This window comes from Salvelinus sp. IW2-2015, linkage group LG13, assembly GCF_002910315.2.
Source record: "Salvelinus sp. IW2-2015 linkage group LG13, ASM291031v2, whole genome shotgun sequence".
NCBI classification, from domain to species: Eukaryota; Metazoa; Chordata; class Actinopteri; order Salmoniformes; family Salmonidae; genus Salvelinus; species Salvelinus sp. IW2-2015.
In genome coordinates this window covers 43,879,735-43,895,999 of record NC_036853.1, presented here as the reverse complement: position 1 = coordinate 43,895,999, position 16,265 = coordinate 43,879,735, and the positions used below count along the sequence as shown (strand labels likewise).

Below are 16,265 nucleotides of genomic sequence, written 5' to 3'. Positions count from 1 at the left end.
GAGAGCGAGAGTTGCACCCTCTTGAAAAAACCTACACTCGATCCCTCCGATGTCAACAACTACGAACCAGTATCCCTTCTTCTTTTCTCTCCAAAACTCTTGAACGTGCCGTCCTTGGCCAGCTCTCCTGCTATCTCTCTCAGAATGACCTTCTTGATCCAAATCAGTCAGGTTTCAAGACTAGTCATTCAACTGAGACTGCTCTTCTCTGGGTCACGGAGGCGCTCCGCACTGCTAAAGCTAACTCTCTCTCCTCTGCTCTCATCCTTCTAGACCTATCGGCTGCCTTTGATACGTTGAACCATCAGATCCTCCTCTCCACCCTCTCCGAGCTGGGCATCTCCGGCGCGGCCCACGCTTGGATTGCGTCCTACCTGACAGGTCGCTCCTACCAGGTGGCGTGGCGAGAACTCTCCGCACCACGTGCTCTCACCACTGGTGTCCCCAGGGCTCTGTTCTAGGCCTCTCCTATTCTCGCTATACACCAAGTCACTTGGCTCTGTCATATCCTCACATGGTCTCTCCTATCATTGCTATGCAGACGACACACAATTAATCTTCTCCTTTCCCCCCCTGATAACCAGGTGTGAATCGCATCTCTGCATGTCTGGCAGACATATCAGTGTGGATGACGGATCACCACCTCAAGCTGAACCTCGGCAAGACGGAGCTGCTCTTCCTCCGGGGAAGGACTGCCCGTTCCATGATCTCGCCATCACGGTGACAACTCCATTGTGTCCTCCTCCCAGAGTGCAAGAACCTTGGCGTGATCCTGGACAACACCCTGTCGTTCTCAACTAACATCAAGGCGGTGACCCGTTCCTGTAGGTTCATGCTCTACAACATTCGCAGAGTACGACCTTGCCTCACGCAGGAAGCGGCGCAGGTCCTAATCCAGGCACTGTCATTCTCCGTCTGGATTACTGCAACTCGCTGTTGGCTGGGCTCCCTGCCTGTGCCATTAAACCCCTACAACTCATCCAGAACGCCGCAGCCCGTCTGGTGTTCAACTTTCCCAAGTTCCTCACGTCACCCCGCTCCTCCGCTCTCCTCACTGGCTTCCAGTTGAAGCTCGCATCCGCTACAAGACCATGGTGCTTGCCTACGGAGCTGTGAGGGGAACGGACGCACCTCCGTACCTTCAGGCTCTGATCAGGCCCTACACCCAAACAAGGGCACTGCGTTCATCCACCTCTGGCCTGCTCGCCTCCCTACCTCTGAGGAAGTACAGTTCCCGCTCAGCCCAGTCAAAACTGTTCGCTGCTCTGGCACCCCAATGGTGGAACAAACTCCCTCACGACGCCAGGTCAGCGGAGTCAATCACCACCTTCCGGAGACACCTGAAACCCCACCTCTTTAAGGAATACTAGGATAGGATAAAGTAATCCTTCTAACCCCCCCCCCTTAAAAGAGTTAGATGCACTATTGTAAAGTGGTTGTTCCACTGGATATCATAAGGTGAATGCACCAATTTGTAAGTCGCTCTGGATAAGAGCGTCTGCTAAATGACTTAAATGTAAAAATGTAAATGTAATCTGTGAAGAGCACAGGCGCCAGTGGCGAATTTGCCAATCTTGTGTTCTCTGGCAAATGCCAAACGTCCTGCACGGTGTTGGGCTGTAAGCACAACCTCCACCTGTGGACGTCGGGCCCTCATACCACCCTCATGGAGTCTGTTTCTGACCGTTTGAGCAGACACATGCACATTTGTGGCCTGCTGGAGGTCATTTTGCAGGGCTCTGGCAGTGCTCCTCCTGCTCCTCCTTGCACAAAGGCGGAGGTAGCGTCCTGCTGCTGGGTTGTTGCCTCCTACGGCCTCCTCCACGTCTCCTGATGTACTGGCCTGTCTCCTGTAGCGCCTCCATGCTCTGGACACTACGCTGACAGACACAGCAAACCTTCTTGCCACAGCTCGCATTGATGTGCCATCCTGGATGAGCTGCACTACCTGAGCCACTTGTGTGGGTTGTAGACTCCGTCTCATGCTACCACTAGAGTGAAAGCACCGCCAGCATTCAAAAGTGACCAAAACATCAGCCAGGAAGCATAGGAACTGAGAAGTGGTCTGTGGTCACCACCTGCAGAACCACTCCTTTATTGGGAGTGTCTTGCTAATTGCCTATAAATTCCACTTTTGTCTATTCCATTTGCACAACAGGATGTGAAATTTATTGTCAATCAGTGTTGCTTCCTAAGTGGACAGTTTGATTTCACAGAAGTGTGATTGACTTGGAGTTACATTGTTGTTAAGTGTTCCCTTTATTTTTTGAGCAGTGTATATATACAGTTGAAGTTGGAAGTGGAAGAGTCATTAAAACCGTTTTTCAACCACTCCACAAATTTCTTGTTAACAAACTATAGTTTTGGCAAGTCGGTTAGGACACCTACTCTGTGCATGACAGAAGTAATTTTTCCAATAATTGTTAAGACAGATTATTTCACTTATAATTCACTGATCACAATTCCAGTGGGTCAGAAGTTTACATACACTCAGTTGACTGTGCCTTTAAACAGCTTGGAAAATTCCAGAAAATGATGTCATGGCTTTAGAAGCTTCTGATAGGCTAATTGACATCATCTTAGTCAATTGGAGGTGTACCTGTGGATGTATATCAAGGCCTACCTTCAAACTCAGTGCCTCTTTGCTTGACATCATGGGAAATCAAAAGAAATCAGCCAAGACCTCAAAAACAATTGTAGACCTCCACAAGCCTGGTTCATCCTTGGGAGCAATTTCCAAACGCCTGAAGTACCACATTCATCTGTACAAACAATAGTACGCAAGTATAAACACCATGGGACCACGCAGCCGTCATACCGCTCAGGAAGTAGACGCGTTCTGTCTCCTAGAGATGAACGTACTTTGGTGCGAAAAGTGCAAATCAATCCCTGAACAACAGCAAAGGACCTTGTGAAGATGCTGGAGGAAACCGGTACAAAAGTATCTATATCCACAGTAAAACAAGTCCTATATCGACATAACCTGAAAGGCCGCTCAGCAAGGAAGAAGCCACTGCTCCAAAACCGCCATAAAAAAGCCAGATTACGGTTTGCAACTGCACATGGGGACAAAGATCATACTTTTTGGTGAAATGTCCTCTGGTCTGATGAAACAAAAATAAAACTGTTTGGCCATAATAACCATTGATGTTTGGAGGAAAAAGGGAGGCTTGCAAGCCGAAGAACACCATCCCAACTGTGAAGTACGGGGTGGCAGCATCATTGTTTGGGGGTGCTTTGCTGCAGAGGGACTGGTGCACTTCACAAAATAGATGGCATCATGAGGTAGGAAAATTGTGGATATATTGAAGCAACATCTCAAGACATCAGTCAGGAAATTAATGCTTGGTCGCAAATTGGTCTTCTAAATGGACAATGACCCCAAGCATACTTCCAAAGTTGTGGCAAAATGGCTTAAGGACAACAAAGTCAAGGTATTGGAGTGGCCATCACAAAGCCCTGACCTCAATCCTATAGAACATTTGTGGACAGAACTGAAAAAGTGTGTGCGAGCAAGGAGGCCTACAAACCTGACTCCGTTACATCAGCTCTGTCAGGAGGAATGGGACAAAATTCACCCAATTTATTGTGGGAAGCTTGTGGAAGGCTACCTGAAATGTTTGACCCAAGTGAAACAATTTAAAGGCAATGCTACCAAATACTAATTGAGTGTATGTTAACTTCTGGCCCACTAGGAATGTGATGAAAGAACTAAAAGCTGAAATAAATCATTCTCTCTACTATTATTCTGACATTTCACATTCTTAAAATAAAGTGGTGATCCTAACTGACCTAAGACAGGGAACTTTCACGAGGATTAAATGTCAGGAATTGTGAAAAACTGAGTTTCAATGTATTTGGCTAAGGTGTATGTAAACTTCCGACTTCAACTGTGTATATATATATATATATATATATATGGGGTATACAAACATCCCAGTTCTGCAGATTTTGCTGCAAAGAGATAATCGTTAGATCACTTCTTTGGTACTGCCCAGATGAAGCATGTTCAAAGAACTGCAATTTACCTGGAGCTAACTGCAAATACCACTGCTGGGTGATTTAACAAGTCATATTCAATCGATCAAAATAATATAATAGTCTCAGCCAATTTTTTTTGCTTTATTTACAATCTGTAGAAACTGTGAGAATAGAAAAGTTCTGAACTTTTATGAAACAGCACAGTTTAAAAATATATGGCAAATCGCCTCCAATTAGGGGAGGGATGGTGACAGCCGATAGGGAGGTGGTCAGAGAACTGGCAGTGTGGTGCCAGGACAACAAAATACTCAAAAAATATATATACACTACCGTTCAAAAGTTTGGGGTCAAATAGAAATGTACCTGTTTGTGGACCGCCTGTTAGCTTGTACGATTCTTGCCATTCTCTTTCGACCGCTCAACGAGCGGTTTCGTCCACAAGACTGCCACTCATTATGTTTGTTGGTTGTCGCACCATTCTCGGTAAACCCTAGACACCGTCATACGTATAAAGTCCAGGATGTTTCTGAGACTGGCACTGACGATCATACCACGCACAAAGTCACTAGTTCTTCCTAATTGAACAGTATCTGAATGCCTCGATGTCAGTCAGCCTGCTTTATATAGCAAGCCACTGCCACATGACTAACCGTCTGTAGGAGTGAACCATTTTCCAGATTGGGGTGGTGTACCTAATAAACTGGCCACAGTGTATTTACAACTATAACAATGATTTTAAATTATTAGAACTTGAGAAATGTAGAGCAAAATAAACCACTGGGTTCCTTGTGTTAAATAACTTGATTTAAATGAAAAAGAGTGGTCCGTATTCTAAAATGTGTTCCGAGTCCCCCTTACCGGTCAGTGATAATTTGACTATCCCAAATCCCCTGTTCCTGCAAGCAATTTACTGTCCAATGGAATGGTTATCTGGCTAAATAAAATGTAGGCTAAACAGCATTTGTGAATCACCTTGTGTGCCACGATGCCATTGGTTTCTGGGACCAATCAGAACGGTTAGAATGTGTTTGCGTTCAAGAAATCGTTGGAGAGGTACTCAGATCCAGACTCATTGCAGAGAAGAAACTAACCGTCTGTGGCATAGCAATTCACCGTAGCAAGGAGTTTGGGTAGCCAGGCAAACGATGCCAAATAGTGAGCATAGTATTTCCCCTTTCTCTGTCAAACAGTATTTATGGAACAGTCCATTGAGTCAAAAGAGAAAGTGAAGCCAGAGTGGGGACTGGTGTTATTTCTGATTTATACTGAACAAAAATATTATCACAACATGTAAAGTGTTGGTCCCATGTTTCAAGAGTTGAAATAAGATCCCAGAGATGTTCCATCCGCACAAAAAGCGTTTCCCCCCCAAAAATGGCATGAATGTGTTTACATCCCTGTTAGTGAGCATTTTGTCCTTTGCAAAGATATGCCCCACCTGTCAGGTGGATGGGTTATCAAGAAGCTGATTAGACAGCATGATCATTACACAGGTGCACCTTGTGGTGGGGACAATAAAAGGCCTCCACATAGTCTGCGACCAGCCACCGGGACAGCTGATGAAACTGGAGTATTTCTGTCTGTAATAAAGCCCTTTACTGGGGAAAAACGAATTCAGATTGGCTGGGCCTGGCTCCCAAGACAGTGGACTTGGCTCCCAAGTGGGTGGGCCAATGCGCTCCCAAGTGGGTGGGCCAATGCACTCCCAGCCCCACCCATGGCTGCACCCCTGCCCAGTTAGGCCCTAATCTATGGATTTCACATAATGAATTTATTTAAATTGACTGATTTCATTATATGAACTGCAACTGAGTAAAATAGTTGAAATTGTTGCATGTTGTGTTTATATTTTTATTCTGTATAGTTCAATTTGTGTTCAAAGATCAACAAATATCCTCATCCTAGAATCTTAAAAATGTCACTTTTATAAACTTACTTTTAATTGATTGACATCAATTGTGCACAGTGATATTTCACTGTATATTATTAGGTCATCACCTGCTGTACATTTGAATTCTGTGTCATTTTCTGGTTATAATTGTTTTTGTAAATCGATTTAAACTGCTGTATGAAAGTGATTTCGATGGATGGCAAAGATAACAAGCTTATACGGTCTCTCTGTTACTGATAAATAGTTGTAGCGTTGGGGACAAAGCAAACAAGACATCAAGTACAAAACTTTTTAAATGTTTTAATTTTCTATGATCAAAACATCTAGAAAAATATACAACAAATGCTTAACCTTTCACAACATTGAACGTTTGAAAGAAAAAAAGGAACATAAAAGTAAAGGAATATTCACATTTTTCCCCCCATTATCGATAAAAGCACATTCATTTCTTGTTCCTTTCTTTTATAGCATCGTTTTTGTTTGTTGTCGTCGGTTATGCCAGGTTTTTGTTAAATGTCGCCGCAGTAGCCCGAGTCGTTGGACAGCTGCGAGTTTGAGCTGCGGTTGGATGAGGAGTTCCAAATGTCCAGGTTCATGTGGGGGCCGAAAGGGTTGAAGCTGGAGTACTGCTTGGGGCGGCACATGCCCCCGGGCTCCCGGTTGAAGGGGGCGTGAGGCGGGGTGATGGGGCAGACGGGGGACACCGGGGACATGGGGGCTGAGCGCTCGGGTTGGAAGTGGCTTTGGTACGGCTCACTCTGGGGGGTCCAGATGGAACCGAACAGACTGGACATTGGGGACAGGCTCCTGGTGCCGGGGAAATATGGCTAAGGGGGAACAGAGCAAGAGAAACAAAATATGGTTTAGAAAAGAAATGCCACCATTTATTTAACAAAAAAATTATAATATTAAATGTGGCTGGACACTTCAGTGATGGCAAAAATCTAAAAGTAAAGTTCATGAGAATTTCCTAAACACACAATGTTCCCTCTGGAACTGTTGCCATTTTTAACCACTTCATGTGTCTGAAGGTACAAACTCTGCAAATCAAGTGCAGTATAGGCCTACCACTGGCCAATCGGATGGCTCAGATGACCGTGTCTGCACTAATGTAGCAGGCATAAAAGAAAGCTACAGTAAAGTTGATACTGTGAGATATCAAAACATTTAAAACCATGACTAGAGAGACTCAATGATTACAGCAAAGAGCTGCTGTTTTTACAAGTGAGTTCATGTTTAAGTTCTTAACTTAATATTCAACACTTTTATAAGCCTTAAAATACACGTTCTTCTTATTTCCAACTCAGCGCTACAACAAGCACTCCAGCAGTAATGAATGAGTAGGAAAGTGCATCTATAGGCTTCCGTTATTATTAGCGGCTTGGGTCTTTTATAATATCAAGGAATATTTCACTTTCTCTGTTCAAAGGAGTAACACACTTGCGCATGAGGCAGAAATAATGCGGTGCGACTCGGGTTTCGCCATCATCTGGAAGACCGTGTCAGTGGAGGAAAGGGAGAGCGGAATGAGGTTGAGAGGCGGACCCTCAGTCTGCTGCCCTCTCCCTCCGCTGAACAAGACCATCAGATGCAGGTACCATCAGCCCAGTATACAAAAAAAAAAAGCTAATGATTTAAATGTATGCTCACTCAGCTGTGCTTCACACGTCCTGCCCCTGAACAAGGTAGTTAACCCACTGTTCCTAGGCCATCATTGTAAATAAGAATTTGTTCTTAACTGACTTGCCTAGTTAAATAAAGGTAAAATACATTTTTTATACAACAACGGATCTATTACCGGTGTGATTATATAGCCTACCTCAAATTTCGAATTTGAATTAAAAAAAATGGCCCGAACAACAGCGCATTGGCAGGGCAATTCAAGCAAAGCCAATATTTGGTCATAACTTATTGACTTATTGCCTATAGTTTACTGCACAAACCTCATTGCCATGGTACTGTTGTAAATTGGTTAATGTTGCATATGCTTAAGTTGTTAATGTCGAAAAAAAATCTGAGCAGTAGATCTCAGCTTGCATTTTGACTCAAATTGATCTCGACTCAGAAAAGGTTGGTGACCACTGTTCTAGAGTTCACTTAACACTATCAACATTTCCCTTTACTGTTGAAATTATGATCGAATCAACACAATATTAGCCACTTTCAATGCAACATACCGAAACTATGCAAGAGATTTTGTTGTAGACAGAACGCATAGGAGTAGGATTCAATTGCATTGATACGCACTACTCCGCCCGTACTCTACACAGACCGGTGCGGCATAAACAATCAGGGCTGCAGTAGGCCTATATGTAAATAGACCATTGCCATATATGGATCTGTGCAATTTACTATGAACTGGACTTTGTTTACAGCATGAGCGGCCGTAAGTAGATGCGCTTGTTTTGAGATCAAAGCGAGAGCTGCATGTAAACATTTTGTTCATATCCTTTGCTAGTTAGTGAGTTATTAGCCGAGTTATAGATCATTTGTAGTCAGCAATAGGGGAGTGATTCCTTCCTACAAGAGCACAAACATACATTTCTATACATTTTTGAAAAGCGAGTTAGGTAAAGAGCTTTTTTTTGTCTTAAAGGGGCAGTGTTGTATTTGAGACAGGCTTGAATAAGCTAAGTGGCCAATAGGCAGAGGGTAGCATAATTTGTCTGATTCTCTGTAATGATGCATTTTATTTGTGAAGTGGTTTCTTGCATCAAACAACATTTTCAGTCACATTGTCTGAAGGACATGTGGATAAACAGGATAATGTCAAGCCCAGCATGTTTTCTTTTGGAATGTAGACCTACATTGAACGCAACACATTGGCTGCTACTGTAGGCTGAATGATAGAACTGCTATTTCCATGTTAAAATGTTACGGGATGCATTATCTCCATTGTTTTTGGTAGGCCTACATTACGATCAAATAGCCACAGTAGCCACTTAAAACTGTAACTTAAAGCAGGTACAGCCTCAGTCTTCACAGTAAACATGCACGGGAAGTTGCACCAAATTTTCACAACATTCAAGTTTGCACTCATCAACCCAGAAATTTGCTCAGCGCCCAAATAAATTTGAGGGAACATAGTACACAAGACATGTTTGATGATAATGGAGGTGGTCAGGATCTTGATAAAAACAAGCATAAAAGCTTCATTTTACAGCCCTGTCACCACTAGTATGTTGGTATTCACTTCCTGGTTCTTGTTAGAAAATAATTCAATACAATACGTACCACTTATGTGACTTTTACCAAGAATTAGGAAAAGAAAGGTATCATCAATGTCATCAAGTAGTCAGTGACATTGTTTTGGTCTAAATAACAGGTAAACAATGCTCTCTAAAATAAAGCCTAACCGAAAGACTATGATCTACGTTGTATTGACCCATGCTGAGGCCAGAACCATGGTAGTTTGTGAAAAGTGGAAGTTGTCCACGCAAGAGAAGCAGACAAAGCCTCACTCCCTAGATTCCCAATCAAACCGCAGAGGTTGCAGTTCCTATTTTCTGAGCTCCATTTGCTTTTTTATAAATCACACAGTTAGATTGTGATGTGAAAATGTGATAACCACAGACAGCACAGTAAAAGGGAAAAACAGAGGTTACAGAGGTCAAAGGGCGTTTCAGAAAACAGATTCAGATGAGTTACAATAATACTCACATTGATTATCCATATAAATAATTTCAAACAATCCTTTATACTTTATATTAATATCATAAATATATAACATTAAATACTAAGCTTTACTGAGACAGATTTAGTAAGCGTTAGGACATGGCTTTTTCCACAGGGCAAAATAAAGGTTTGGAGAGAAAAAAATAATGTTAAGTATAAACGAAGGCAGTTCCTTGTTTTAGCTTCGTCTTTGGTGCAGAAGCTTAGTTTACCTGGCACAAAGCCAAGTGGTTAGGACTAAGGTCATTGACTGAGGCAGACAGGGGGACAGTAATGATAGATATTAGGGGGATTAGGTTGAATGGAGCCAGCAGCGGGTCCCGGAGGTTTACCTTGCTGCCCACACAGCCGGCTGTATCCCAGGTCGAGGGAGCCTCCTGGGAACATTCCTCGCTCCAGCTGGGCTGGTGGCTGTAGGCTACCGTCTGGCTCTCTGGCTGGCATGGGAAATTATTGTGGAAGTTGGTGTTGCCTGCGGACCGATGGTAAGGACACAATGTTAAGTGTTTTTCCCATGATATTTCACCAGGTTGTCCCATTGAGATCAAAAGTCATTTTTCAAGGGAGACCTGTACAAGACATTTTACACACAATAACACAGTAGATTTGACGCCTACCCGCTGACATGTAGTTGCCCTGGTCACAGTACACGTACGGGCTGTTACATTGGCTGTTGGCACTGTTCCAAGGGAAGCTGTTCGAGAACACAAATGAACAAAAATACAAAATTGTGAATTAGCTAATACACATGATTTCACAATTTAAAAAAAATCTATAAATTGACAGATGACAACATTACAGGGATAAACACATTTGAATTTAAGGATCCCCATTAGCTGCTACCAAGGCAACAGCTACTATTCCTGGGGTCCAGCAACATTAAGACAGTTGCATACAATCAAAAATATTACGTGACAACATTTCATAACACTTTTCACAACACATTAAGTGTCTGCCCTCAGGCCACTACTCTACAACCACATACCTACAATACACAATCCATATGTACTTCTGTGTAGAATGCGTGTGTTAGTACGTGTATGCGTGTCTCTTCACAGTCACCGCTGTTCCATAAGGTGTGTATAAGGTGTGTATATATATATTAATAATTGTACTGCTTGCATCAGTTATCTGATGTGGAATAGAGTTCCATGTAGACATGGTTCTATGTAGTCCTGTGCACCTCCCATAGTCTGTTCTTGACTTGGGGATTGTGAAGAGACCTCTGGTGGCATGTTTTGTGGGGTATGCGTGTCCGAGCTGTGTGCTAGTATTTTAAAACAGACAGCTACTTCTTACAAAGACTAGTACTGAGTAAGTAAATATCTCCTCTACTTTGGGCCATGAGAGATTGATGTGCATTCCGTTTACATCTTCTGAGCCAATGTTCCTAAGTCCATCTTTGTGGCACCTGACCACAGTAGTCCAGGTGCGACAAAACTAGGGCCTGTATGACCTGCCTTGTTGATAGTGTTGTTACGGCAGAGCAGCGCTTTATTATGGACAGACTTCTCCCCATCTTAGCTACTGTTGCATCAACATGTTTTGACCATGGCAGTTTACAATTTATTTATTTCAATTTTATCTTTATTTAACTAGGCAAGTTAGTTAAGAACAAATTTTATTTACAATGACGGCCTAGGAACTGTGGGTTAACTGCCTTGTTCAGGGGCAGAACGACATATTTTTACCTTGTCAGCTTGGGGATAAAAACTAGAAACCTTTCGGTTACTGGCCCAACGCTCTAACCACGAGGCTACCTGCCGCCCTATCTAGGGTTACTCCAAGCAGTTTAGTCACATCAACTTGCTCAATTTCCACATTATTCATTATAAGATTTAGTTGAGGTTTAGGGCATAGTGAATGATTTGTCCCAAATACAATGGTTTTAGTTCTAGAAATATTTAGGACTAACTTATTTCTTGCCACCCATTTTGAAACTGACTACAGCTTTTTGTTAAGTGTTGCAGTCATTTCAATCGCTGTAGTAGCTGACGTGTATAGTGTTGAGTCATCCGCATACATAGAGGCATGCCATTAGTAAAGACTGAAAAAAGTGAAAGGGCCTAGACTGCTGCCATGGGGAATTCCTGATTCTACCTGGATTATGTTGGAGAGGCTTCCATTAAATAACACCCTCTGTTCTGTTAAACAGCTAACTCTATCAACAATATAGCAGGGGGTGTAAAGCCATAACAAATGTGTTTTTCTAGCAGCAGACTATGATCAATCATGCCAAAAGCCGCACCGAAGTCTCAAAACAGCTCCCACAATCGTTTTGCTATCAATTTCTCTCAGCCAATCATCAGTCATTTGTGTAAGTGCTGTGCTTGTTGAATGTCCTTCCCTATAAGCGTGCTGAAAGTCTTGTCAAGTTGTTTACTGTAAAATAGCATTGTATCTGATCAAACACAATTTTCCCCAAAAGTTTACTAAGGGTTGGTAACAGGCTGATTGGTCAGCTATTTGAGCCAGTAAAGGGGACTATACTTTGGTAGCGGAATTACTTTTGCTTCCCTCCAGGCCTGAAAGCACACTTTCTTGTAGGCTTACATTGAAGATATGGCAAATAGGAGTGGCAATATCGTACGCTATTATGCTCAGTAATTTTCCATCTAAGTTGTCAGACCCAGGTGGCTTGTCATTGTTAATAGACAACCATTTCTTCACCTCTTCCAGACTCACATTTCGGAAATAAAAAATTACAATGCTTGGCTTTCATATTTTGGTCAGATATACTTGGATGTGTAGTGTCAGCGTTTGTTGCTGGCATGTCATGCTTAAGTTTGCTAATCTTGCCGATGAAAACAAATCATTAAAGTAGTTGGCAAGATCAGTGGCTTTTGTGATGAATGACCCATCTGATTCAATGAACGACGGAGCTGAGTGTCTTTTTGCCTTAAATTACAATTAAGGTGCTGTAAAAGGTATTACCATCATTCAGTTATCTTTGTTTCATAGTATAGTTTCTTCTTCTTTTCATTCAATTTAGCCACATGGTTTCTCAATTTGCAGTACGTTTGCCAATCGGTTGTGCAGCCAGACTTATTTGCTATTCCTTTTGCCACATTCCTCTAAACCATACAATTTTTAATCAACATAGGAATAACTACAAAACATATTGTATGACTTCTTATACACTATATTAGACCCAGCCTTTGGAACTGTGGTTTTCCTAGATATGGCTACTATATTGTGATCACTACATCCTATACATTTTGATACTGTTTTAAAGCAGATTTCTGCAGCATTAGTAAAGATGTGATCAATACATGTTGATGATTTCATTCCTGTGCTGTTTGTAAAGGTTAATTGATAACCTGAACCAGGTTGCAGGCACTGGTTACAGTTTGAAGCTTTTTCTTGAGTGGGCAGCTTGATGAAAGCCAGTCGATATTAAGGTCACCCAGAAAATACACCTCTGTTGATACCTCATACATTCTCAAGCAAATCATACATATTATCCAGATACTGATTGTTAGCACTTTGTGGTCTATAGCAACTTCCTACAAGAATGGGCTTTAGGTGAGGCAGATGAACCTGTAGCCATTATACTTTAACAGTATTTAACATGAGTTCCTCTCTAAGCTTTACAGGAAGGTGGTTCTGAATACAGACCGTAACATCACCCCCATTGGCATTTCTGTATTTTTTGTAGATGTTATAACCATGTATTGCTACCACTGTATCAAAGGTATTATCTAAGTGAGTTTTAGAGATGGTCAAAATCTGAATGTCATCTATTACAAGCAAGTTATTGATATCATGAACCTTGTTTCTTAGGCTACATATGTTAATGTGTGCAATTTTTAAGCACTTCTGGCATGCTTGATTGTTTTTATTGGGAAGGATATGAGAAGTAGGTAGACATGACAACGTTCTATTTGTTTGAGCTAATAGTACAGGGTGAGCACTCCCTACTAGGGCACACCGCCTCAGTGCTATAAACTCTGGTTCATAGGCACATGATTACTGTATAAAATAGCTGGATGATCGACAGACAATCAAAATGGCTTCCTAAGCTACAACATGACTGTACAAAAAGACACAACTAGTACATTTCGCCTTGGCTTAGTGACGTACCCGTTGAAGGGGGCGGGGGCTGAGGCTTGAGGTACGTAGGGCACGGCCTCTGAGGTGTTGTACCTGAACTCATTGGTGAGGGGCACGGAGGGTGCCGACCACGTCTCCTCAGGCAAATAGTGGCCCGCCACATCTGAGAGAGAAGAGGGGAAACAATTAAGATACAGCTTACCCTGTTAGAAACGCGCTAACGCAGGCTTTGTAGTAGGGTTGGAGAAAAAGCCTGCGTACTTGGCTGTCCAGAAAGAGCATTGGCCATCCCCGATTTACGACACCAAACATTTACAGCAATCGCACTCATTTGCAAAACGCATTCAAGCAATGACAAACAATACAATACCCTTGATTTTATAGCACTTCCCTTTGAGATCAACGTACTATTTATAATAGACAATACATTTTACACACGGGTTCTGATGTACAGGTATGTCAACATTTATTGACTGAGCACTTCACTCACCCATGGTTCTGTCCATGCGGGCTGCTACAGAAGCGAAACTGGGGGCAAAGCTGGGGGGCACCGGGGCGGGCTCTGTTGGGCTTTGGCAAGGCTCCTTCCTGTACAGGTTATTCATGCTGCACGCCAGGGGACAGATATAGCACGTTGAGATTGTGTGTAATGAAAAACACTTAAAAAATGTACATAAATGATCATCATTATTATTGGAATTTTGACTTCTCCATTAGGGTTGATAATGACAAAAACACTTTGATCCTAAGGACTTTTAGAACGATAGTACACTTCTTGAAACACTAAGAGCGATACAGTTGGTTAGAGAATGGCCGTGCTTGCCACACTACAGTTGTGGGTTGAACTGTAAGTAGCTTAAAATAAAATAGTCTGCTAAATGACCATAAGAGTACGTCTTCCATTCTATGTGGTTGCTGTGTGTGTTTACATGTGTGTATTTATCCGTCTGTGTGTGATTACATCAGTTAATGTGTGCGCGCGTGTACCTCTGGGCCTTGTAGGTGGAGTTCATGGTCTGGTAGCAGTCCCTCTCGGCTGGGTAGACGCCGTACTGCATGGAGTCCCCTGTGGACACAGACACACAGCTACAAACCGCAACTCTGACCCTGCTTTCTAATGAAAACGTGTTGGTTCATTCATCCTTCTCTCTACCATATCAGCGCCAGAGGGGGCGAGAGAGCGTGGGAGTAGTAACGTTCATGGAAATTGTTAAAAGGTTTCAATAACAATTCAGATAAATGCAACAGTGAAAATACTGCAATACTTTTTCGAATGCTATAAATCAAAATCAGATTGACTGAATTATAGCACATAAAACATATTACTGGCACGGACAAATAACGAATGGATCTCAGGCATTTTGGTAGGAATTCAGGCCTTACATTTATTGTAAAACACCTTTCCCCCCCAGGTTTAAAAAAAATACTTTGTGATAAAATAAACAATATTATGTGCGTCATTTGCCTGGGTGTATTTGCATTCATTAATACATTTTATATAAAGGGGTGGAACAGGACTAAAACCGGCAACAAAAACATGCTCTGTCTCTAGGCCAACCTGCACTCCCCTGCGCTGTCTAGACAGCCTCATTAGTTATTCATTACTGTTGTCACATTCTCTTGCATAATTCAACAAGTGTGTCGTGAGGAGGACAACCATGCATTTTTAAAATCAAATGCTTGGCTCTAGATTACGCCCATCTATACATACTTAAAATGTCTGATCTCGCAAACAATGTATCACTATACATTTTCAGAAGTACCTTTAATTTCAGCACCTCTAATTTGGAAACATTTGAACTAAAGCATAACTTTTTTTTCAAATGCACATAAGTCTAAACCTACCAAAATAAGACATCTTTCTTGTGATGCAACTGTCGAGACAGTGTGTTAAATCCCAGACGTATTGTTAGCGTTCTTATAGAGGCAACGGAAAAACAAATGTATTCCATTGAGCCCATTTCAGCTATTACCAGAGTGTGTTTGACAGGTCAATATAAACGTTAATGCGGTCCTCGTGTCAATGAGAAAACACGAACGGCACTAGCAAGTGTGAGAAAGAGTCACCAGAGTAAGAGATTTAAATGACAAGTGGTTTTTGCACCCCTCAAAACACAGGAAATATATGGCTGAGCGGTAGACAGAGAGAGAGCGGTAGACAGAGAGAGAGAGAGAGAGAGAGAGCTCACTCTCTGTTAACGCGCTTTCTCTCTTCACTGTCTCCGCTCTCTCTCTGCTCTCTGTCTACCCTCTCTCTCTCTCTCTTCTCTGTCTCTCTCTCTTCTCATGTCTACCCTCTCTTCGCTCTCTCGTTCGTCTCAATCTCTCTCTGTCTCGTCTCTCTCGCTCTCCTCATCTCTCTCTCTCGTCTACTCTCATCTCTCTCTTCTACTCTCTCTCTGTCTACCGTCGGGTCTCTCTTCTCGTCGTCTCATTCTCTCTCGTGTCACTCTCTCTGTCTACCTCTCTCTCTCTGCTCTGACCTCTCCTCTCTGCTCTACCTATCTCTCGCGTGTCTGGTCTAGCCTCTCTCTCTGTCTACCTCCTCTCTCTGTCTACCTTCTCTCTCTCTCGTCTACTCCTCTCTATCCTCTGTCTCTCTCTCTCTCTCTCTGTCTACCTCTCTCTCTCTCTTACCCTCTCTGTCTACCTCCTTCTGGCTCTC

General features: G+C 42.6%; 1 protein-coding gene across 6 annotated transcripts in view; it reads right to left on the bottom strand.

Moving 5' to 3' along the window:
* Positions 1–6,152: 6,152 nt before the first annotated feature.
* Positions 6,153–16,265, bottom strand: part of tmem131l (transmembrane 131 like) — a 97,351-nt gene continuing 87,238 nt past the window's right edge. For all 6 annotated transcript variants that reach the window (XM_023998373.3, XM_024147422.2, XM_023998374.3 and 3 more), the window contains exons 29-34: positions 14,588–14,666; positions 14,091–14,206; positions 13,631–13,763; positions 10,165–10,241; positions 9,880–10,019; positions 6,153–6,699 (exon numbers count right to left, since the gene is read on the bottom strand). In XM_023998373.3, the coding sequence (XP_023854141.1) occupies positions 6,382–6,699; positions 9,880–10,019; positions 10,165–10,241; positions 13,631–13,763; positions 14,091–14,206; positions 14,588–14,666 (863 nt within the window). In that variant the 3' untranslated portion in view covers positions 6,153–6,381. The remainder of the gene's footprint in view (positions 6,700–9,879; positions 10,020–10,164; positions 10,242–13,630; positions 13,764–14,090; positions 14,207–14,587; positions 14,667–16,265) is intronic.